The following is a 23,656-nucleotide window of genomic DNA, read 5'->3' as shown; positions in this document are numbered from 1 at the left end:
GGGACTGTCTGGCTAGGGCTCTCGACTCTCCACTCTCATTCTCCTAATGCTGCTCCTGCATCATCTGCCTCCAGGACCATGGAAACGTGGCTGAGGGTGAGGGGATCCACCTCTGGATTCATAAACCTCCCCCCTCCTCCTCTCTCATTCTCTCTCTTGCCTCTGCTCTTCCTTCTCCTCCTTGTCCATTACCTCCCCAACCTTCTTTCCCTGTCCCCCAATCAGCCTCTAAAACCGTCCCTTCCCTTCCAACCCTCCCCACCACAGCGACCACCGACCCAGCGACTTGTTTTTCCCGGTCACACCAAACTTTGTCTTTCTTTTCACACCTTCTTGCTCTCGACGAGCCGGCTGGCTGTGGGCAGGACCCCGCCCCTCCACGAAGGTGGGAAAGGTGAGCAGCGGCGCGGAGCGTTCGGGACCCCGGTCCCCTCCGGGATGTGCCACGAGGGCACCGCTGCTGCCGAGGCCCTGCGCCGCCGAGCCTGAGCGTCGAACGCGTTCCCGTCCCTCCCCGAGGCTGGAGATAGACGCGAACTTGAGGTTCGCCGTCGAGAAGGGCAGTGGACGACCGGGAGAGTCCCAGTCGTCACCGCCCCAATCCTAGGCTGAAGGGGAGGTGACAGGGGGTCACCGATGGACACTCGAGTCCTACTCTCAGGGAGGGCTGAGTCAAGCGGCCCCACAGGCCCTGGGTCCCGGTCCCGGCGGGGCCTGGGGGTCCCCTAGGGCTCCTCCCCACCCCCACGCGCGGTCCGCGGCTCCCCAGACCCCCCCTCCCTTTCCTGACCGCCGCCCCCGGCGGCTGGCGCGGGAGGTGCAGCATGCGGCAAAGCGGTTTGCATAAATTATGCTCATGACGCAGCAGCTAAAAAAATCCAAGTAGCAGAAGGAGGGAAAGGGGGGGAGGAGGGAGGAGGGGGCGAGGAGGGGACTGCACCTGGCCGCCCCCGCCCCCGGCGTCCCGGCCCGCGCGTGGCCCGCAACCCACCGCCGCTCCGCTCTGCCAGCCCCGGCGGGGGGCCCGGGGGGCGGCGGGTCCCGAGTGGCTCCGGGCCGAGCGAGCCGGGCCGAGCGAGGCGCTCCGGCGGCTTCTTTGTCTGCGGGCGGCCGCCTGGGCCGCGGCCCCCTGGCCCGGGCTGGGAGATGAGTGTCTAGTCGGTGGCCGCTGGGCAGCCGGGGAGCGGGAGGCTGGGCTTCGGGCTCCGGTGAGTAGCGGGGTCCGGGGCGGGGAGGGCTTTGCACGGAGGGGGAGGGGGCCGGGCAGGGGAGGTTTCGGATTTGGTTAATATGCAATGCCCGTAATTAGCATAATTTATATATTTATGATAAAGAGAGGAAAAAGGCGCGGGGCCGGGGCGGCGGGCTGCGGCCCGGGAAGCGGGCGCTGTGGGAGCGGACGGCCGCGCGCTGCCCACCTGGGGCCGCAGACCCCGGGCCGCGCCCTGGTCCCCCGTTCCCCGCGGACACCCGTGGAGGGGCGGCCGCCAGGTGGACGCCCTGCCCTAGAGCCCGGGTGGGGTTGGGGAGGAGGCGCGCAGAGCCCTGGAGACCCGGACGCTCGGGTTCCCCGGCGACCTGTCAACACTGCTCCCGGAAAGGGTTGGTGGGACTCCGGGGTAGACACCTCGCTGTTGCTGGAAGGATGGGGGAGTGGTAGGAGGGTCACCGTCGACCAGAGCGTGAGCACTTCATAAATATTTAATGACAGTATTAGTATTAATAATGTCATAAAACGGGCCCCGTGTGTCCTCCGGGGACATTTACACCTGGCAAGGCCGAGGGATCTCCAGAGTGGCTTCTAACCCACTTTAGCGCTGAGATCGCCCCCTCGGCTGGCAGGGGAAGCCTAAAACCTTTACAGAATAGTCTCTGAGGCCGGGAGGAAATAAAAGCTTGTCAAGAAGCCTCGCTAGGCCAAACACAGGAAGCTCCTAGCCCAGAGGGAGAAGAGGCTGGAGCCTTTTGGCTCTTTCTAATTCCTTGTTCATAAAGTAGATGGTTGATCCTCAGTTCCGTGTGTGTGTGTGTGTGTGTGTGTGTGTGTGTGTGTGTGTGTACACCTCCTCCTGTCACTTTGGTGATCTCCGACAGTCAACACTGACCGGCAAAAGGGCGCCCTGGGTATAGTGGCATGTGTTCCGTTTTGATTGAAGTTGGTGCTCAGGGTGATGTTTCTGTGACCCGGGACCTCTTTACATATGTGCATTAGAACTACATTCATTCCTTCATTGAGTCTATAGACATAACCAGCAAGCGCCACAATAAGACAAAGCCCCACCTGTCCTGGAGTGGGCAAACGGATCATAAACACAAAAACAATCAAATAATAATGGGGAGCCGGGCGGTGGGGGGGACAGAGCGCTGATTTTCTCTTTTCTTCCTTGAGGCACTACCCGGCAACTAAGAAAAGTGAGGCTGTGGCGCACAGCTGTAAGCCCAGCAGCTGGAGAACCAAAGATTCACATAGTGAGACTGTCTCAAAAACTAAACGCAAACAAAAGCCCCAAACCAAACACCAACCTCAAATACAAACCAGAAAGGGGGCGCTGGCTAGATGGCTCAGCAGGTGAAGACCAGCGCTGCCAAGCCTGCCACTGAGTGTTCGACCCCTGAACCTCACGTGGTAGCAGCAGAGAAGCCGTGGCGTGTGTGCCCGCGGGACTCAGGCGCTGGCATTCATAGATGTACAGACACAAACTAAGAAATAAATGTCAAAGAGAAGATAAGTCAGTACCAACAGCAAAGGAACAGAGAAGCCAGGCGGTGGTCACACCTTTAGTCCCCTTAGTCCCAGCACTCGGGAGGCAGAGGCAGGCGGATCTCTGAGTTTGAGTCTGAGTATGACGCGAGTTTCAGGACAGTCTGGGCTATATAGAGAGACCCTGTCTTAAAAACAAACAAACAAACAAACAAAAAAAACAAGCAAACAATTCAAGGAAAGAAAGTCTGGAGATACAGTAGAGAGTATTGCATCTGTACAAATCACATACACACACTCAAAAGCACACACACATAGACACACTTGAACATGCACACATATACACACATGCCTGCGCACACACACCCTAATAAGGAGAAAATACATACCACAAAGTGGAAGAAATTGGTGCTTCGTGTAGCGCTCAGTGGCGCAGCACTTGCCTGGCATGTACAAGGGCAAATTCAAACCCAGGACTGAACATTTAAGAAATAAGAAAGAAAAGAAAATTTGTTTCCTAACGGTTCTCTGCTTCAAGGGGAAAAAAAAAACCAAAACTGGATGTGCTGGCGCACACCTTTAATCCCAGCACTGGAGAGGCAGAGGCAAGCTGACCTCTGTGAGTTCAAGGCCAGCTTGGTCTACATAGTGAGTTCCAGGACAGCTAGGGCTATGCAGAGAGACTTTGTCTCCAAAGAAAGTGAGAGAGAAAGAGAGATAGAGACAGACAGAAGAAAAGAAAAGAGAAAATCATATTTCCCCTCCCAGACTTAATTACTATGCCATTGTAACACTAACAGTTGGGCTGTAACTCAGTGGTAAAGCACATGCTTAGCACGCACGGCACCCTGGGTCCAACTTCCTGTCCCGTAAGTAAACAAGTAAATAAAATCATAATAGTAATCATTTACATTTCATAATACTTTACGATTTGAAACATTTGGTATACATGCTTTATTTCAGTTAACATAATAGCAGTAATAGAACTGGGGTTGTAACTCAGTTGGGACAGTTGCCTAGCGTACATGGAACCTTGGGTTCCAGTCCGAAGGCCCTATTAACTATGTGCCCCTGTAACCCCAGCACTAGGGACTGGGGGGCAGGAGAACAAGAAGTTCAAGGTCATCTTCAGCTACATAGGGGATTCCAGGCCAGCAAACCAAACAACAGTAGTAACACTCATGGTTTCTGCATGCTAGGCCCTATTGTAAATGCCTTACATAAATGTTACCAATTGAAAGTTGGACATAATAGCATGAGAATGTAGTGGTTACCATGGGGCTGGAGAGATGCCCCAATAGTTGAGAGCACCTGCTGCTCTAACAGAGGACCCACATTCCATTCCCAGCAGCCATATGGCAGCTCGCTACTGCCTATAAATCCAAAGTAGGAAAATCCTTAGAGAGAGCAGGTAAGTGTTTCCACAGGCTGGGAAGGGCAGGGCCAGCAGCGTTTCTACCATGGATGTAAAATTCCCTTTTAGGTCATTCAGAATGTTCTTGAACTAGAAGTACCGATGGTTGCACAACATCGTGAATGTACGGAATTCCACTGAAATGTATACTTCAAAAATCATTACAGTGGTGGCCACGCCTTTAATCCCAGCACTCAGGAGTCAGAGACAAGTGCCGCTCTGAAGTTTTAGGCTAGCCTGGTCTACATAGTGAGTTCCAGTCCAGCTAAGGCTACCTAGTGAGAATCTCTCTGAAAATATAAATAAAATTATTGAAGTGGGTACTGGGGATGCGGCCCAGTGATGGGCACTGGCTAGTGCACACCAAGCCTTGAGTTCAATCCCCGGCATCACAGAAAGGGAGGTGAATGTTACAATAAAAAGATTAAACTCATCAGTTCTCTGCCATGTGAATTTATATTTGTTGGGGCTGCTGCAACAAAATATCATCAATCAGGTAGCTGGTAAACAGCAGAAGTTCACCGCTGGTAGTGCTGGGGGCCGGGAAGGCTGAGGTCAGGTTGTCTGCACCTGTTTCCTCAGAGACAAGGGGCGTCTGGCTGGGAAGACTGCCCTCCTGATCTCCTCATCTCCTCCTGGACACTCCCACCTCTTCAGTCTGTCACCTCGGGGCTTAAGAGTCCAGCAGATGAGAGGGGATGCAAACATTCAGACCACAGCAGAACTTTACCTCGGCGTGTAAAAGGCTTGTGGGGCTTCGGCTATAGCTCGGAGGTAGAACACTTGACTAGTAGACTCTCGGCCCTGGATTCAGTCCCCAGGACGACAAAAGAAAGCAAAAATCTTACAGGAGAAAAAAGTAAAGAAAGGAAAAGAAAAGAAAGGTAAGGGTAGGGAACAGTGCTCTGGGTTTCCTCAAGTGTGACGTGGTGACATTAACAGCCGCCGATCCCCAGAGTCGAGATGAGTAACGTGTCAGTTAGTGTCACATAAAACACTCATCCCACAGCAGGTACCCAAACTAAATGTCAATTACCTTTTCTCCTACACAAATGTCTAACCTGTTTGCCTACTTTAAAAAAAAAAAATGGCTCCAGCCAGACAGCCTGTCCTCACATGGGGTTCACCCACTCTTGCTTCCTGCACCTGGCGGGCCATGCCACCAGTGGAAACATATTGCCTCCTGTGTACAGGGCAACATGGTCCTTGGGCCATCGCTGCAGATTCTGTGGAATCCGCCACTGAATCAGAGGCTCCAAGGCCTGTTGGAAGAGGTCTAGGAGGTGGCATTTTTAAGACTAGCTCTGGAGTGTGAGAGCATCGGGTTAAATCTCTCTACTGTCTCCTCAGGAGGCCTGCCCAGGGAAACACTGATGTCCAGACCCCTCTCAACCTCTGCCTAAGGTTCTGAGTGTCTCTTAGCTCCACTTTGGGATCTTCTGGGTGTGCCGTCACCCCTTGGACTAGGGGGCCCCAGAGACAGGTGCCCACCCTCTCTGTCCTTCGCCTTCCTAAACACAGATCTTCTGGGTCTCCCTGGGTGTGGCTTGTCCTGGGATATGAGAGAGAGAGAGAGAGAGAGAGAGAGAGAGAGAGAGAGAGAGAGAGAGAGAGAGAGTCTTCAGAAGTCGTATTGTCTTCCTTTGTTTCCTTCCCTGTGTTCTTGGGAGCGCTCGGCCTCTTCCCCTGCCATTCTGTTTCTGACTTTTCTAGATAGTCCGGAAATTCCAACGCTGTGTCCCACCAGCCTTTGCTTTCCTGCTCCTGTCTTACCCAGGATGCACTAGGTGTGGGCTGGCCCCCACCCCACGCCGCAGTGACCATGGATCCTGGAGCTGGCTCTGACTCATCTCTGACTGTGAATGAGCAGGTATCTTCAGGAGTAAGAAGTGGGGGTGGCGAGGGTCACGGACTGAGGTCAAGGGAGAAAGACGTAACGGTGCCTCTCATCGTCTGTCTCTCATTGAAATTTATGATCACTCCACCTGCCCAAAGGCAGTGTCAGCTAGGGTTTCCCAGGGGCTGAGTCTGGGACTTTAATTTGGAACTTCAAAATTAAAATTAAACTTCACTGGGGGCCGGAGAGATGGCTCTGCAGTTGAAAGCATTGAGAGTACTCTTGCAGAGTACGTGGGCCTGATTCCCAGCACCCACATGACAGCTCACAACCATCTGTAACTCCAGTTCCAGAGGATCCGACGCCCTCTTCTGGCCTCTGAGGGCACTACATGCATGTGGGCATGCATGCATACATGCAAGCAAAACACCCATACACATAAAAGAAAAACTAAGATCTCAAAAACCTGTTGAAGTGTACAAATACCTATACATGTTTGAAAAGGTGATTTTTTAATGCTTTTTTATGCTTCTATATATTTTCTGTCATTTCTGAAATGACTACTTACACCTTAAAAGAAGAAAGCAAATCAGCATCCCTTGAAATGTAATTGTGGTGAAATCCCTCAGAGGTCAAAATTGAGTCTGCCAAAGGAACCTGCTTTGGTTTATCTTCATTCCTCTTGATGGGTCCCCCAGTGCCTGTTCTGGCACAGTCTATGGCCGCAGCCAGTTTTCAGGGTACAATGTTGTTCCAGGCACTGTTGATGGCTGACACAAAGCTTTTTCATGTGTGGGGTTCAATTGGTATTCTTCCCCCATCCCTGGAGCTGAGGATCGAACCCAGGGCCTTGCGATTGCTAGGCAAGCACTCTACAACTGAGCTAAGTCCCCAACCCCCAGTTGGGATTTTTTTCTTTTTTTTCAAGACAGGGTTTCTCTGTGTTGTTTTGGTGCCTGTCCTGGATCTCACTCTATAGACCAGGCTGGCCTCGAACTCACAGATATCTGCCTGGGTCTGCCTCCCGAGAGCTGGGATTAAAGGTGTGTGCCACTACTGCCCGGCCCCAGTTGGGCCAGGATGGCACATTTCAGTGGTGGTATAAAGAACTTTGTGCAGGATGTTTGAGCAGGGGTTCATGGGAGGTGCCCTCACCTATGGAAACGAGACCATGGGGACCTTGACCAGGTCAGGGTGAGGCAGGAAAAACTGCATTTTGGGGGTTCTTGACCCTTCTTTGGGGAAATTAGCTTGCAGGGGACATCTGGTATCCCGAGTTTAGAAGTTACTCAGGGTTGGAGAGATGCCTCCGTGGGTAAAGCATCTGCAGCATAAGACAGCCCGAGTTAGAGCCCCAGGGCCCACATAAGAAAGCTGGAGGAGGTGATGTGTATCAGTAATCTCAAACTTCCTCCCGTGAGACCAGAGAACCTCCTGGGAGCTGAAGTAAGTCCCCAGCCTGGCAGGAGGAAGAGACCCCACCTCAGCAAGGTGAAAGGAGAGAATTCCTGAAAGGTGTATGAGTACTGTGGCATGTGTGTATTCACACACACACACACACACACACACACACACACACACACACACACACACACACCATTAATGAAGAAAATAATCCCAAGTTGCTGAATCCTGTGGCGCACTCACTTCCCACCCCCCACCCCGGGAGCCTTCAGGTGGTCTCTAGGGGAAGTTAGGACAGATTTCTTCTGGGTCTCCATCCTCCATTATGGAGAGAACTCATATCTCAATATCCAAGAGGATGATGCTCTTACAAGCTCGAGGAACGAACCATTTTCCACTTCCTGAGCTAAGTCCGAGATGGGAAGCAAACAGAAATACCTCCTGTAGCTAGTTTTCCTGCCTTGCCCACCCTGACAGTTTGGCTCTGTGGGACTTTTCTTCCTGCCTCCAGGGTCTGCTTGCTTCTAGCAGCTCCTTGGTGGGAATCAGGGACAGTAGCTTGGCCCAAATGCAGGCTTTCTCAGAGTGCCCTATTGTCTGGATAAGAGCTGCGTCCTGAATCCCCCGTCCCTCTCCTGGTCATACCCAGAGCTCCGGCCCCTCTCCCTGGCACCGTTCCGCATCTTCTACTTGCAGGTCATTGTGATGTCAGGCCATGAGACCATCCGAGTGTTGGAAGTCGGAGTGGACGCTCAGCTCCCGGCTGAGGAGGAGAGCAAAGGACTGGAGAGTGTGGCCGCTGACGGCCCCCAGAGTGGAGGCTCTACTGAAGCCAGTGAACCTGGTGGTGAAGCTGGGCCGCACGACCCAGACCGTTCTGCAGAAGCAGCTGGTATGAGGCTATTGCTCTAATCCACTACTGCTCCCACGTGTCCCTGATGCCCAGGGGGAATTGGGGTCTTGTCTTCCAGCCCACTTGGCAGCCCCTGGCGACAGTCCATACTTCTGGCCAGTTTCCAGGAATACCCTGTCCTTGTATCTGGAATTGGGTTCCTTGCAGTCTCACCCATGCCTGAACTGAGACGGCCCAGGGTGAAGATTGGCCTAGAGAGGGTCCTAGGTCCACACCAGACTGTTAAGTCAGTGTAGGAGAGACTGGCCCCCATTTGGACCCCACCAGGTTTCCAACTCAATCCCATTTGTGGCAGAGCTGGGAGATCCGGGAGCCGATTACAGGCCTGCACTTCCAACCTCGGCGTGCTGCCAAGTCTGGCTTTGTCTTGCTAGGTAGTGTATAGCCCAGGCTGGTCATGAACTCATTTTCAATTCTCTATTCTTCTGCCTCGGCCTCCTGCACACTAGGATTAGAGGCAGGAATCACACTGCTGTCTGCGGTCCAGCTTCGGCTCTAATAAAAATCAGTGTTTCCTTTCTCTACGGTAGGCTTTTCTCCCTGTCACAAGCCCATTTTCGTTGCTTCTTTTCATTGATTTATTTATTATTTATGTGTGCACGCACGCACACAACATGCACACATGTGGAGGCCATAGAACAACATACAAAGTTGGTTCTCTCCAGCTTCCAGGTGGATCTGCAGATGGTGCTCAGGTTTGACTTGTTGGCAAGAACGCTCACGTGCTGAGCCGCTTTGCCAGCCCCACGTCCCTGTTTTCTTATGTTTCATTACTTTTTGTCCAACAGAGTGGTTTTCACTTTTCCTGTGTTCAGATCATCCTGACTGCCCTGGGTTTTCCCGACAGTCGACAGCCCGACTTCCCTTCACGGGAGAGAGAACCCTGACACTTGCTTTCCTTTTTCTGGTTTGTAAGGCCTGTGTCATACGTGTGTCTCCAGTCCTTTCAACTGTCTGGGTGTTATCGTTAGGTTCCGGGAACAGTTATATGTTTGGGTTAAGGTGATTACAAAGCAAAACAAAATCCCCCAAACACAGAAAAGCATAGGCTGGCACTGCAGAGCTGGGCAGGCCCGAGGTCACCTGACAGGGTAGCCCACTCTGCTGGGCACTGGATTCCAAAGGCGCTTTAACGTGGGGTTGGGGAGAGGAGAGAGATTGATCAATCGATCGATCGATTGATTATAGTTCTCTATTCCTGACATTCCAATTCAGGCCTGGGCCTGAAAATGTATGCCCAGCTAGGGTGTAGTAAGAAGTCCTGCCAGATGGTGGTAGCACACATCTTTAGTTCCAGCTCTTAGGAGGCAGAGGCAGGTAGATCTCTGAGTTGGAGGCCAGCCTGGTCTACAGAGTGAGTTCCAGGACAGCCAGGACTACACAGAGAAACCCTGTCTCAAAAACAAAGAAACAAACAAAAAAACCACTGATATGTCCAACATCCATCACCCAATAACTAGATTCTACTTTTCATTATTCATTTGTTTGTTTGCTTGCTTTTTTGGTCATCTGTCTATCTATCTATCTATCTATCTATCTATCTATCTATCTATCTATCTATCTATCTATATCTATCTATCTATCATCAATCATCTATCTATCTATCATCTATTTATCATGTCATATCTGTCTGTCTATCTATCATATTATATCATATCTGTCTATCTATCTATCTATCATCAATCATCTATCTATCATCTATTTATCATGTCATATCTGTCTGTCTATCTATCTATCATATTATATCATATCTGTCTGTCTATCTATCTATCTATCTATCTATCTATCTATCATCTATCTATTATTTTTCAGTGCCAGGAATTGAACCAGGCAAGCAGTCTACCATCATGCTGTATTCCCAGCCTTAGATTCATATTATTGTCTGGCTTGTGAAATGATGGTTTTTAATCTCCCTGTTGTGTGGCTGTGATGAGGTTTCCTGGCAGAGCACCCCAATTCCTGAATTGGCCAAGCAAGAAGAGGTGAAAAATTGCAGTTCATGGAACATTCCTTTGGAAACTCACAGAAATTGCCTTTTTTGACTAAAGACTTTACAGAAGAGTGGGGAAGGCTAAGTGGCCTGAGGTGCTCCTGTTACCCTACAGTGTGACAATGATACGCCTGTCCAGTTTTCAGGGACTTGCCCCTTCCCCAAGTGTCTAAAAAATTGGCTTGGATGGGCTAAGAAACAGGTCGGTTGCTGGCTAAGCCCAGGACGACTGCTTTTTGCTCCCAGATCTAGCTTTTCCCTCCCTGGCATACATTTGCTTCAGGCTCCTGGATGTGACAGACCAGTGTCCTACAGAGCCAGGAAATAATGAACAGAGCCCGGCATTCCCTTCCAGTAGGTGTGGGAAGAGAGTACCCACATTCCGGGTCTGGCCCAGGGCTCTCCAGCCTCCTCGTCATTACTGGCCACATTTGGGAAGCTGCCCCATGGGCCAGGGAAGGCAACCAGCTGGCTCTAGACCATATGCAGAAGTACAGCGTGGGTTTGCAGAGATGCTGTATCCCTCCTGCATCAGTCTCACTCCCGTCCTGCTTTCTCTCTCAATGCCACGTGAAGTGAAGTCTCTCCCCGGGATCCCTCCAAGTCCTGCCCCAGCCATCGCCACCTTCAGCCAAGCCCCAAGCCAGCCTCAAGCATCACAGACCCTGACGCCGCTGGCTGTACAAGCTGCCCCCCAGGTAAGGGCCACGTCCGGGAGCCGGACAGAGGGCAGTGGGCAGGAGCAAGCACAGGGTGGCCATGGGCTTGGGAACTTCGTGAGGCAGGGCAGGAAAGAGGCTGCCCTTGTGGCTTGAGGGAGGGAATCTCCCACTAGGTATCCCTAGGCTGCCCCTGCCCCAGATCAGGCCCATCGGGAAGGAGAATGTGCGGTTGCCGGACATCTTCCCTGGGTCCAGAGAGGGCTGGTGTTAACTCTTTCCTGAGAGAGTTTGTGCCTATCTAACGATGGGATGAGTAAGCACCCTTGTCAGCCCCCACCCCCCACCCCCACAACACCCAGCAGAAGAGTTAATGCCTTGAAGAGTTAATGAATTGTCCAGTCAGTTAAGTTATAAAACTGCCCAACCGATGAAAAGCTGCCTGTAGAATCCCGCAGGCCAGCAGAGCCTGGGTGACCTCTGCCCGTACACTGACCTCCAAGGCTTCCGGTCAGGGTGCCCTTTACTAGAGAGTCTCAGAGGCCTCTGTGGGCCCTTGAGCACTTGGCAGCAGCTTCTGGTCCCTGTCCCCTGACCACAAAACAGTGGACACACCAAAGGGTCGGCTCTGAAAACACACATACAAGTTACACAGACTGGACTAGTTGCATCTAGGGACTTAGGAATGTGTACACACACACACACACACACACACACACACACACACACGTGATATATATGATATATATCAGCAATTAATGAAAAAAGAGAATAAGGAGGGGCATATTGGAGACTTTGGAGGGAGGAAAAAGGAAGGAGAAATGGTGTGTTTGTATTATAATCTCAGAAAATAAAAGAAATAATGAAAAAGAACAAACACTGTACGTACAAATGCATCCCGGGGAAGGGTTGAGAGGCAGCAGACTATGGGGTGGAGGAGGCCTGCGCACCCTCCAGGGCCGGGCCTTCTCTGCAGGCAGCGTAGTCTGACCCAGACACCCACCCACGGGGTTAGGCCCTCAGCCGGGCCCTTCCTGCTGTCCTCCGGCCTTTGCCCCACTGCCCTCAGAATGCTTGTTTGTGCTCAGCGGGGTCCGAGAGACCCCTCGTTTGCGCTGCGGATGTTGATTTTTTTCTTTTCTTTTTATTTTTTTCTTTTCTTTTTGAAATCTCGTTTGCTTTTGCAGGTCTTGACTCAGGAAAACTTAGCCACAGTTCTGACAGGAGTTGTGGTTCCGGCAGGGGCGGTTACTCAACCTCTTCTTATCCCCATCAGTATTGCAGGTCAAGTGTCTGGGCAGCAGGGGCTGGCCGTGTGGACAATCCCTACAGCAGCCGTGGCTGCCCTCCCCGGACTGGCCGCGGCTTCTCCTACCGGGGCGGTCTTCAAGCCGCCTTTAGCTGGGCTCCAAGGTAACGGCAGCTCTCCCAGGACTGCACCAGGCCCCCACCACCCTACACTGCCACCCCTGCACCAGTACTTACCATGTTGGACTCAGAACCTGCAGCCCACCCGGGGCCACAGCCCTGGATTCTGGATCCAGTGTCATAAGCACCCAGCCACAGAGCCGCTGCACCTCCTCGGGACTCTAGGCCAGGACACCAGGCTGGCCAGCAGGCCTGCCTTCCTCCGGGCCGCTGCTCGAGACTGCCCCCCTCCCCCCACCAGCATCCACCCCATGACCAGCCAGAAGGAGACCGCGAGAAGAGTCGACGTCTGTTTTCTCGAACCTACATGTCTGCTGCCGGCCCAAGGGAGGGGGGAGGATGAGAGATGCTGGCGTGTGCCGGCCCTTCAGGCATCCAGGGAATCGCAGCTGCCCCACGCCCACTGCCCCCAGTGCCCTGCCATATTTGTGCCAGATCCCTTGGGACTGGAGCCGTGCCGGGTCGCGGCTAGGCGCTTGAGCCACCTCTGTCTCTGCCTTGCTCCGTAGCAGCTGCCGTGCTGAGCACCGCCCTCCCGACACCTGTACAAGCTGCCCCACCAGTCCCGGCCTCCTCGCCCGCCCAGCCCCGGCCACCAGCTCAGCCCCAGACGCTGTTCCAGACCCCGCCGCCGCTGCTACAGACCACGCCTGCCATACTCCCGCAGCCCACCGCCGCCACTGCCGCCGCCGCCCCCACCCCAAAGCCAGTGGACGCCACCCCGCAGATCACCGTCCAGCCAGCAGGCTTCGCGTTTAGCCCGGGGATCGTAAGCTGCTGCCCTCACCCAGGGCTCCAAGGGATGGATCAAAGCTTGGGCCAGGGGTGGAACCTCCCCCCCAGTGGAGGACCAGCCCCTTGAATACAGCCGTTTCCGACACATCAGCAAAGACGGGCTCCCTCTGAGGTCTCCTTACACCTGTCAAGCTGCCCTACCCAGACTAAAGCAAGCGACCGCTGGGGAGATGCTCCAAACAGGAACCACTGGACCAGCCTTGGGGGTGGGATGCGCAGGAGCATCACAGCTTCATGCTGGCATCTACCCGGTGTGGCTCTTGGTTTGGGAGTAGAGACGTCAGGCATGATTTGGGACACGTTTGTCCCTCTAAGTCTGGCCATCTACCCTCTCAGACTTAGCTGGAAAAAGTAGCAGGCGTCACTGTTCTGGGGCTGTGCCCCTCCCCGGCTGTCCCCCTGTACTTGCCCCCCCTAGCCTCGAATATTCAGCCAGTGGACATGGTCCTGCAGCCCACACTCACCCCTCAATGCCCTCAGCCCCCTTGCCTCTCTCTGGGCTTTCCACCTCTTGGCCTCTGAGCAAGGCTCTTCCTCTACCCACAGATCAGCGCTGCTTCCCTCGGGGGACAGACCCAGATCCTGGGCTCCCTCACGACAGCTCCAGTCATTACCAATGCCATTCCCAGCATGCCGGGGATCAGCAGTCAGATCCTCACCAATGCTCAGGGACAGGCAAGTGTTCAAAGCCCGGGCTGAGGGGGTGGTGGTCGGGGGGCAGCTGGCTAGGTAGGGGTGAGGACTTGGCCTTCTGTCCTGTCAGAGAAACTCACGTAGGGTATCGGGCTGCTGCTTATAGCTTCTGCAGCAGCTCTCTGCTGGCATGCGTCCGGGGGTGGAGGGGGGGGGTGTCGGCGCCAACTCTGCCCCAGCAGTGTTAATTCTAGTTGGGAGGTTTTATTCACATACCTTCCCGCTTTGTGGGCCGGCCTCGCGCTAGGAGCTTTCTCACATATTATCTCACCTGGTTTGGAGTACAGACCTATCAGGGGATCTTTTGTTTTATGAGAGAGAAGGGCGAGATTCAGAAATACTAAACTGAGCAGTTAAAATGTGGCAGAGTAGCAAAGAGCCCAGCTTCCGGCTCTCTGATACACAGAAAAGCCTTCACCTGGCCCACCACAGCTCCAGGGACAGAGCAAAGAACCCCTGGGCTGTGAGTCCTTTACTCTGCTAAGGAAGCGGAGGCCAGAATGCTTACAGTTCCTCTAGTTAGTCTCTTTGCCTGCAACTGTGGGGATTTGAATTGGGGGTCCTGGATGCACCCCCACACACATACACACCTCATATGCGGGGACCATGCTTTATTTTCTCCCAGGTTATTGGCGCACTTCCATGGGTAGTGAACTCGGCTAGTGTGGCCACACCAGCACCAGCACAGAGCCTGCAGGTCCAAGCCGTGACTCCCCAACTCTTGTTGAATGCCCAGGGCCAGGTGATCGCAACCCTAGCCAGCAGCCCCCTGCCTCAGCCTATGGCTGTCCGGAAGCCAAACACACCGGAGTCCCCTGCTAAGAGTGAGGTACCAGGGCTGGGGGTGTGGGTGGGCATGGGAAGGCGATGCCGTCTAGCATGGCTACTTCCCTCAGAAACTTCCGGGAGAACAAGGGAGGACCCCCCCCCGCCCCCCCCGCACCAGCAGAAGGCTTATGAATTCACACACACCCTGCCCAGGGAAACAGCACCCATTCTCAGCCCACCACATACCACAACATGTGTCTGTGCCCACAGAGGTCAGAGAAGGCGGGAAATAAGTGAGCAAAGCATATTGGGCACTGATCATCCTTTGGGCGAACAAACTGCTAAAGAAAACTCTGGGGGGGCGGCGAGCTCTGTACCCCACCACCACGCACCAGGCACCTTAACTCGTGTTTCCGTTCTAGAAGAGATTTTGAGTGCCCGTTGTATTCCAAATGCTAAGGATGTAGAGATGACTGGGATTGCTTGGTACCCAGGTAGCTCAGTGTTGCGGGTATTTACAGGTCAGCATTCAAAAGACTGTGAGGGAGGCATGACCAAGGGGCTGAGGTACCCCCCAAATGACTGACTGACTGGGGTCAGGATAGCTCCGGAGAGGAAGGATGAGCTGGATGTAGTGTGTGCTGTCCCTGGGAACCGGGACAAGTGTGGTAGCCAGCGCGTGGTTCTTAGACCTGTGGACTGGGGTCTCTTGCAGGGCTGGGCAGGGCTGAGTTTCTTTTCCAGTAGATCTGAAATGAGACCCATGGACATGCTGAGTTCCCAGATGACGTTTAGGCGGTGATTGTCTAATACTATATGCTGCTTCCAAGAAGCTTCTAAATGACCCCTTAGCCTCAGCTGTAAGACAGTGGTTATCAGAATTCCTACTTCTGCAGGGTGGTGGTGCTGCACGCCTTTAATCCCAACACTCAGGAGGCAGAGGCAGGTAAATTCCTGAGTTCAAGGCCAGCCTGGTCTACAGAGCAAGTTCCAGGACAACCAGGGCTACACAGGGAAACCCTGTCTCAAAAACAAAACAAAACAAGAAAAAAAAAAGAGAGAGACTTAAGTTTGGGGGCTGGAGAGATGGCTCAGCAGTTAAGAGCACTGGCTGCTCTTCCAGAGGACCCAGGTTCAATTCCCAGCACCCACATGGCAGCTCACAACTGTTGGTAACTCCATTTCCAGGGTACCCATCACCCTCATACAAATATACACACAGGCAAAACACCAATGCACATAAATAAGTCAAAAAAAGAATTCCTGCTTCTGTCGTGTGGGATGGTGCACATCTGTAATCTTGGCCAGCCTGGGCTATGTAGGGAGTTCAGTTCCAGCTTGGGTTATGGGATGCTTTCTCAAAACACAAAAACAAAAATAAAACAAACGAAAAACATCTCTTCAGAAGTTTATGAATATTACATCAAGGAACCGACACTCTGATATACAGTCAGCTTCTGATGGTTGTTATAGAGGGAGCTGCTGCTGGGCTTTCAGTGGCCGACAGATGTGCATCTTAGAGCCCCGCCCCCCCCCCCCCCCCCCCCCCCCCCCCCCCCCCGGCAACCTAGGTGGAGTCAAGGATCTGTTGTGATGCTTGGACGCTGTGACCCGTTGGTGGTAGGCAGCTTGTGTTTTTCCTTTTTTTATCTGTGGTGCTGGGGACTGAACCCAGGGTCTTGTCATGCCCAGCACAGCATCGTTGTACAGTTCTCTTGCCCCCGGTCATTCCAGGGAAAGACTGAAGCCAGGTCCTGGGGACTACGAGACAGGGTTTGAGAGTTGGCAGGAGGCAGAATCCAAGGGACTGAAAATCCAGGAAAACCTGCATTTCCTAAAAAGCTTACGGGTTTTTGTTTTTGTTTGTTTGTTTGTTTTTGAGACAGGGTTTCTTCGTGTAGCCCTGGCTATCTGGAACTCGCTCTGTAGACCAGGCTGGCCTCGAACTCACAGAGATCCACCTGCCTCTGCCTCCCAAGTGCTGGGATTAAAGGTGTGCACCACACTTGGCTGTTTTTGTTTTAAAATCATACTAATAATGCTAATTCCAGATATTTGTAGTTTTTCCTGATCATAAATAAGATATATAACTTTAACATTGCAACATTATGTGTCATATATAAAGTAAAAACCGGGCTGGGTAGGTGGATAGGATATGCTTGTTGTGAGTATCTGAGGACTGGAGTTCGGATTCCCAGCGCTCAGGTAAATGTTGGGTGAGTGTGGAAGCCCATGTGTAATTCCAGTACTCAGAAGGCAGAGGCAGAGGATCCCAGAAGCAGGCTGGTAGCCACACTAGCCAGCCATACCAGTGAGTTCTGGGCTCAACTGAGAGACATTGCTTCGCTGAGTGAGGTGGAAACCTGGTTGTCAGCCTCTGGCCACCACACTCATATGACACACATGTATACCCACACATGTGCCGACATATACACACATAACACAGACACATGAGAGAAAAAGTAAGAATCAAGACAGGTGTGGCGATACATACTAGTAGGAGGTGGAGGCAGGAGGATTATAAATTCAGGGTCACCCTTGGACACAGAAAGAGGTCAAACCCACTTCTTGTGAATGTTATAGGCAACTTCTAGTTCTGCTTTTGTTGTTGTTGTTTTTGTTTTGTGGTTTTTCCGAGACAGGGTTTCTCTGTGTAGTTTTGGTGCCTGTCCTGGATCTCGCTCTGTAGCCCAGGCTGGCCTCGAACTCACAGAGATCCGCCTGGCTCTGCCTCTTGAGTGCTGGGATTAAAGGCGTGTGCCACCACTATCACCACCGCCCCTGCCCCCCGGCTAGTTCTGCTTTTTGATGGCCAGGTGGGAGTGCCTGGGCAGGTAAGAATTCCATGGCCATGTCTGTGCTGCTGCTGTTCCCTCCGGGGATTGTGACCCCTGAGGTGGGCAAGCGTCCTGAGGTTTGTGTCTCTTCTCATAGGTGCAGCCGATCCAGCCGACACCAGCGGTCCCCCAGCCTGCCATGGTCGTCACCAGCCCGGCCCCAGGCATCAAGCCATCGGCTTCGGCTCCCATTCCCATCACCTGCTCAGAGACCCCCACTGTCAGTCAGTTGGTATCAAGTAAGTGATTCTTAGAGGGGGCATGTGGATCTGGGGTGCCTGGCGCACACCTCTAGCCCCAGCTACTCAGGAGGCTGGGACCAGAGGAGTTTTTGAGCCCAGGAGTTGAAGGCCAGCCTAGTGAGAGCCTGTCTTAAGTACATCCATACATTCCCCGGTGTCCAAAAGGAAAGGGTAGAGGCCCAATTGGAAAGATAGTAACTTTCAATTTTCTTTTACATTCATTTATTTGTTTGGGGTTAGGGGTGGGACAGGAGCGACCACAGTGTGCATGTGGGTCCTGGGGATTGAACTCAGGTCCTCAGGCTTAGTGGCAAGCGTCTTTACCACTGAGTCTCTTGTCTTCTACCAAGAGATGGCTTTCTTATTCCCTTTCCTGTTGGGGTGGCTATGGGCATGTTGGAAGTGGAGGCCGCTTAGCCGTCTGTCTGGTCACAGTGTGCCACTGGCTGGCTCAGTGTGATCCCTCAGCCAGTTCTGAGGAATATAAACGGCCGACAGGTATGCCTGGCCCAGACTAGGGAGCATGGGAGAGGGTCAGCATTTAGTCCTGGGAGAATTTAAAAACAGACTATCCCAGGAGGTCAGTCTAGAGCCTTTTCCTACAAGTCCTGCTTGTCTGGGGGGACACAGTGATGGGGGTCTTTGGATAAGTGCCCTCGTCCCTTTTACCACACCGGAGGAGCAGTGATGAGTCTCGTCTCCATGCGCTCCTCTCTGGTCCTTCCCTCTGACCTAGAGCCTCACACCCCAAGCCTGGATGAGGACGGGATCAACTTAGAGGAGATCCGGGAGTTTGCCAAGAATTTTAAGATCCGGCGGCTCTCCCTAGGTCTTACACAGACCCAGGTGGGCCAGGCTTTGACTGCCACAGAAGGTCCAGCCTACAGCCAGTCGGCCATCTGCCGGTAAGCGTGACTATCCCAGGATAAAGCCAAGGCCTGCTCCGCGTCATAGCCGGCTCTCCTGGGCATCCGGGCATCCGGTCCCTTTCCACATTTCCCTCATGCTGCCCCCTTCCAGATAAGGAAGCCTGTCCTGTGGGGGCATGGACACTTGGAGCAGCCAGAGACTGAACCAGGCCTTCTCAATTTAGACTCCGATCCTGAGTATTTAGCAGCTCACCCGAGGGAGGCTAATGATGAATCCTGGCAGGAAAGGATTACCACTTATGAACGTGGTCTGTCTTGGCCCCGGGCTAGGCAATATTCCGGCGTGCTCCTGGCATGCTCCTGGCTGTCTTGCCTCCCAGACCTGCCCGTCAGCTCAGCTTGAAGGTGCAGCAGGCTTTGTTCTGATGCTTCCATGGGAGCACAGTGAGAGGAATGTGGCCCTCCTCTCTGGAGGCCATTCACGATGGCTCCTCAGAGGACGGAAGTTATTTGGGGGGAAAGTTCATGTCAAGTTAGAGCACACTTGTCATTCACCTGCCTAGCGGAGGCTGTGGGCGCCGTCGTCTTCTGGAGGCCTGGGATATGGAAAGTCTGAGGAATCTGGGCTTTGAGGGGCCCGGAGGGTGGGGACGCTGAGTAGGAGGGGAGCTGCCCCTGTGAGTAAATAAATGTACAAAAGAGAAGAGGTAGCTGCAAGGTCTCTGCTCCTTCTCCAGGTTTGAGAAGTTGGACATCACACCCAAGAGTGCCCAGAAACTGAAGCCAGTTCTGGAGAAGTGGTTGAATGAGGCCGAGCTCCGGAACCAGGAAGGCCAGCAGAACCTGATGGAGTTTGTGGGCGGTGAGCCCTCCAAGAAGCGCAAGCGGCGTACCTCCTTCACACCGCAGGCCATAGAGGCTCTCAACGCCTACTTTGAGAAGAACCCCCTGCCCACCGGCCAGGAGATCACCGAGATCGCCAAGGAGCTCAACTATGACCGTGAGGTGGTACGGGTCTGGTTCTGTAATCGGCGCCAGACGCTCAAAAACACCAGCAAGCTGAACGTCTTTCAGATCCCTTAGGGCTTCGTCTCGGCCCTTGTTCCAGCACCTTCTACTCTCCCTTCAGCTGCCGGCTGTCGTGGCTGCAGTGACAGTCCCTGTGTGCAGCTGTGTGCAGCTGTGCGCAGCTGTGTGCAGCTGTGCTTGCCCTGGGTCATGAGACCTCACCTGTGCATGTGTGTCAATGCCTGCCTCTTCCGCCCACATATGTCACACCCTGGGGAGGCCCAAGGGGCTGCATGAGAGACCTCGGCTCTGGGCTGGGCACATGGAAGGAGGGGATTTGTGATGTCCTTTCGAAAAGCACTTTGCCAACATGGTATTCTGAAGGGTGAATTCTGGTTGGGAACCAGAAAGGCTCTGCCTTTGGGACAGGGCTGTAGCGACTCTTGGGGACCACTGTGCATTAGCTCTTGTTTTGGGTGGCACTCACCACCCCTTGCCCTTGGCTCCTCTGTGGTTGTCCCAGTGTGATAGCTCACCCAGGGAGATCCCAGCCTCACACTGCCCTCCTGTACTTTGTACACGGGCGCATTGAACCCTTTAAAGGACCAAGGATATGAAATTCAGAGATGTGTGACTCACTGTCTGCCTTGACCTCAAGGGCAGAAGGTCCCCGAAGCTGTGAGGTCAGGTGCCGCGAGGTCCCTCCCAGGGTCCTGGGGATGGCGGGTTTGCACGAAGCAGAACCTTTTCCTCTGCAAGCCAAGTTGGAAGGGAGGTAACAGCGAACTCTCCCATCCTGGAGAGTCCTGGGTCTGTTGTAGGTCTGGAATTTAGTAAATAAGGCCATCTGCCCAGGTTTTAATCTGACCTTCGTCCGTCCGTGGCTGTCCCCCAACAAAAGAGAGCTCTCAGCTTGGGGACATTTCCACTTCCGCAGGCAGCTGCAGGGGCACAGATACTGGCTTTCTCCCTCTCCCTTATGCCCATGCCCATCTCAGTCCAGTCCTGAAGTCTCTTTAAAGGAGCAAACTGAACGGTAAGTCAGACAGCAAGGGCCTGGAGTCTGGAGGGGGACAGCATCCAGAAAGATGGTGGTCCAGGAAGATCTCGCCGAGGCCGACTTACCTCTAGTTTCCTCTGTAACTTTAAGTCTTGGATGTTGGATTCCTCTCACTCTGTCCGATTGAAGTCTGTGTGTGAGCAACTCCTATATCCTCCCCCCCCCCCCCCCCGCAATGCTCCTGAGCCCAGAGGGCCCCAGGTTGGCATGGACTTTGGCCCTGTAGGTGAAGGCACACTGAGGCTGGCATCATATCCAAGTCACTGAGTGAGCTTCCGGCCACAGGGAGGCTGGCCAGCCCTCTCACTTCAGTGTGTCGGCCGGGGAATGCAGCTCAGCGATAGAGAACTTAGCATGTGCAAAGGCTCCAGATTCAGTTTCTAGCACTGAGGGGGCAAAAATCAGTATTTGGTTTCAGGAAGCCAGGAAAGAGCTAAGATGTTTGCCCGAATGACCCCAGACTTGCCGTGTAGACTGTCCCTGACAGGCAGGGGTTGACCATTTCACTACTTTTTGGGTTGGTTTGCTGTTTTTTTTTTGTTTTTTTTTTTTTTGTTTGTTTTTGTTTTTTTGAGATAGGATCTCACTTAGCCCAGGCTGACTCTAAACTGTGGTTGAGGATGACCTTGAACTCCTGATCCTCCTGCCTCCACATCCCAAGTGCTGGGATGACAGTCGTGTACCACCGTGCCTGGCTCTTCTCCACTCTCAGCCTTACAGAGCCTGCTCTCCAGCTGATGCCCACCCTGTACCTCATGTGATCTGCTTGAGGAGGTGATAGTCAAACAAAGACCCTCCCGGTCACAGCGGACGCCGGGGCCTAGCTTCCTCTCTGACACTCCGCTTCCTTTCCTGATGACTGCTAGTCCCTCTTGGGTCCGGCAGTGGCTGTGTGGAGGACCTCCTGGTAGCTCTGATAGGGAGATGGGGAGAGTTGTGTGCTGAATCAACACACACACACACACACACACACACACACACACACACACACACACACACTTCACTGCATCGAATCAACCAAACCTGCTGGGGTCTGTCGGGAATAAGGAGACAGGTGGGCAGCTTTCCTGACTCGCCTACCAGGACAGACTGTCCCCAGAGGAAGAAGCTCCGTGTCCTAGATTGTGTTTGTCAACCTGCTTCCATGAGATGGGCAGTCGGAGGGGGCACTGTATGAGTTTTCAGTGGGGATGCTTACATCTGGAGGAATTATATGCAGCTTTTCTTGCTCAAAACCTGCACTCAGGAGTGCTTTTTTTGCGTGTGGGTAGCATGTAATATGAAGTGTGGCCATGCTGTGGACATACAAGAGGATACCATCTGTTCTGTGGCATGACAGGAAACAACAACAAAAAAAATCGCCAATCACTGATCTAAATTGAGCCCGGCTGTGCCATGCTAGATTAAACCATTTTCGCCTGCGTAGGGAAGACACATTTGTCATTCAGAAGAAAAGTACGAATGAGCCCGGATGTTTACAGGCTGGATCTCTCAAAGGGGGTGGGGGTGCAAGGTATGCATAAAATGTACCCAAACTATAGTTCACTTTGGTCTATGAACTCTGCCTCTGCTCCCCCAATCTGGGCCACTAATCTACAAGGCAGTTTTTGTTATTGTTAGAGGTTGGGTGGCATTGGGCTCTAAAAAAGAATTAATAGTTTTATTTTGAAAGCACCTTCCAGGACTTAAGCCCGTGCCCAATGGCTTTTTTTTTTTCTTTTTTTTGTTTTTTTTTGTTTTTGTTTTGTTTTGCCCTGAAAGATAGGAGAATGGGCAGAAACCGGTTAACTGTGTGGTTGGTTAGTTTTAAGTGACGGCAAACTAGGACTTTCCATGGCCCACTGGATCCGCTGGGCCCTTTGACCCTGCCCTAACGATGGCATTTTATCGAAGCAAAGTCCAGAGAAGAAACTGGTCACAAGAACTGTAAACGCACTTGAGTTTGGAATGAGAAACCCTGATGTGTTTGTGTCCTTGAAAATCCAGTCACCTGGGTTCCCTCCCTGCCTCCTGGGCCAGAATCCGGCCTTGAAGTCCCGATGGTCTCCCAGCATGGGGCACGGCCCCCTGGAAGCTGTGGAGGAGAACCGGAGAAGCACTTGAGCAGTTGTGTGAATAAACAGTATTTTTTCTTTTGTATGGCTCCGCCTTGTTACTTCCCAAACGCGAGAGAACCAGGGCCAGAGGCCGAGGCTGCTTCAGAGCTGCCTTGGCTGCTGAAGGCCTGCCCAGAGAACCCGCAGAGGGTGCTGATCAGTGCCTGGTTCCCACTTCAGGTGACCCTGCTTGGGCCTCCCAAGCCTCAACTCTCCCTCTGGGGCTGGGGTGTGTGTGCAGGGCTGGGGGGGGCAATGCCCTTTTTCTCCTGAACTGTCCTGGTACTTGGGGTCCCAGCATCCTTTGCTGAGGCTGCTTTTGAGCCTCTCTTCTTCCCAGAGACAGGCGCTGGCACAGACGGGGCGGGGGCGGGGGGCAGGAGGGGGTTCTTACAGCCCAGAAATCCCCCATCTTGAGAAACTTTTAATAAGGGGGTCTACCTGGAAGGAGCCAGCAGGCCTGGAGTCTATCCGGTGAGGGCCTCTTCCTCATAGATGCAAGTCTTTACATGGAATGCCATGTGGTAGAGGGAAACATGCTCCCTCAGACATCTTTTTAAAAGGCTCTCTACCCTCATGACTTAATCATAACAGTAATAACAGCTTCATTTATACAGCTCTTTATTAAAACGTGGGTCTTATTTTGTACTCTTTTCCGCAGCCTGCAAATGTTCAGGACAGACCTCTGAGTTTAAAGCTAGGAGAGTCCAGCTGCTGAGAGGGCGTCTCTTGACCCGTCCATCTCCTAGGAACAGTATTTATACCATCTCCCTCGCTGCCCTCACCCCACCTGCTGGTGTGGATGAGTCTGAACTGTGTGCTCTAAACCGGCAAGAACGAGATAGCCCCTTTACATTGAGTTCTAGATCATTTTCCAGCTCCCTGCCTAAGCGCAAGGGGTTAATGGATGTCAAAGATTCTAACCCAAGGCTTGGGCTGAGA

The 23,656-nt window shown here is 53.0% G+C and overlaps 1 protein-coding gene across 8 annotated transcripts; it reads left to right on the top strand.

Annotated features, from left to right (window-relative positions):
- The first annotated feature begins 932 nt into the window (after positions 1 to 932).
- On the top strand, positions 933 to 22,757 carry Pou6f1 (POU class 6 homeobox 1). Of its 8 annotated transcripts, none has more exons than XM_016000451.3 (11): positions 933 to 1,208; positions 5,893 to 5,985; positions 8,053 to 8,248; positions 10,836 to 10,957; positions 12,106 to 12,331; positions 12,856 to 13,115; positions 13,688 to 13,816; positions 14,460 to 14,663; positions 17,537 to 17,678; positions 18,418 to 18,586; positions 19,288 to 22,757. In XM_016000451.3, the coding sequence occupies exons 2-11, from the start codon at positions 5,938 to 5,940 to the stop codon at positions 19,631 to 19,633; spliced, it is 1,842 nt and encodes a 613-aa protein (XP_015855937.2). In that variant the 5' UTR covers positions 933 to 1,208; positions 5,893 to 5,937; the 3' UTR covers positions 19,634 to 22,757. The 8 variants fall into 8 exon arrangements, with proteins under 8 accessions (XP_015855937.2, XP_015855935.2, XP_015855934.2 ...); XM_016000449.3 differs by having other exon boundaries at positions 5,833 to 5,985; XM_016000448.3 differs by having other exon boundaries at positions 5,829 to 5,985.
- The last annotated feature ends 899 nt before the right edge of the window (positions 22,758 to 23,656 follow it).

This window comes from Peromyscus maniculatus, chromosome 20 (assembly GCF_049852395.1).
Source record: "Peromyscus maniculatus bairdii isolate BWxNUB_F1_BW_parent chromosome 20, HU_Pman_BW_mat_3.1, whole genome shotgun sequence".
In the NCBI taxonomy this organism is placed as follows: domain Eukaryota; kingdom Metazoa; phylum Chordata; class Mammalia; order Rodentia; family Cricetidae; genus Peromyscus; species Peromyscus maniculatus.
This window is presented reverse-complemented; position numbering and strand designations above follow the sequence as displayed.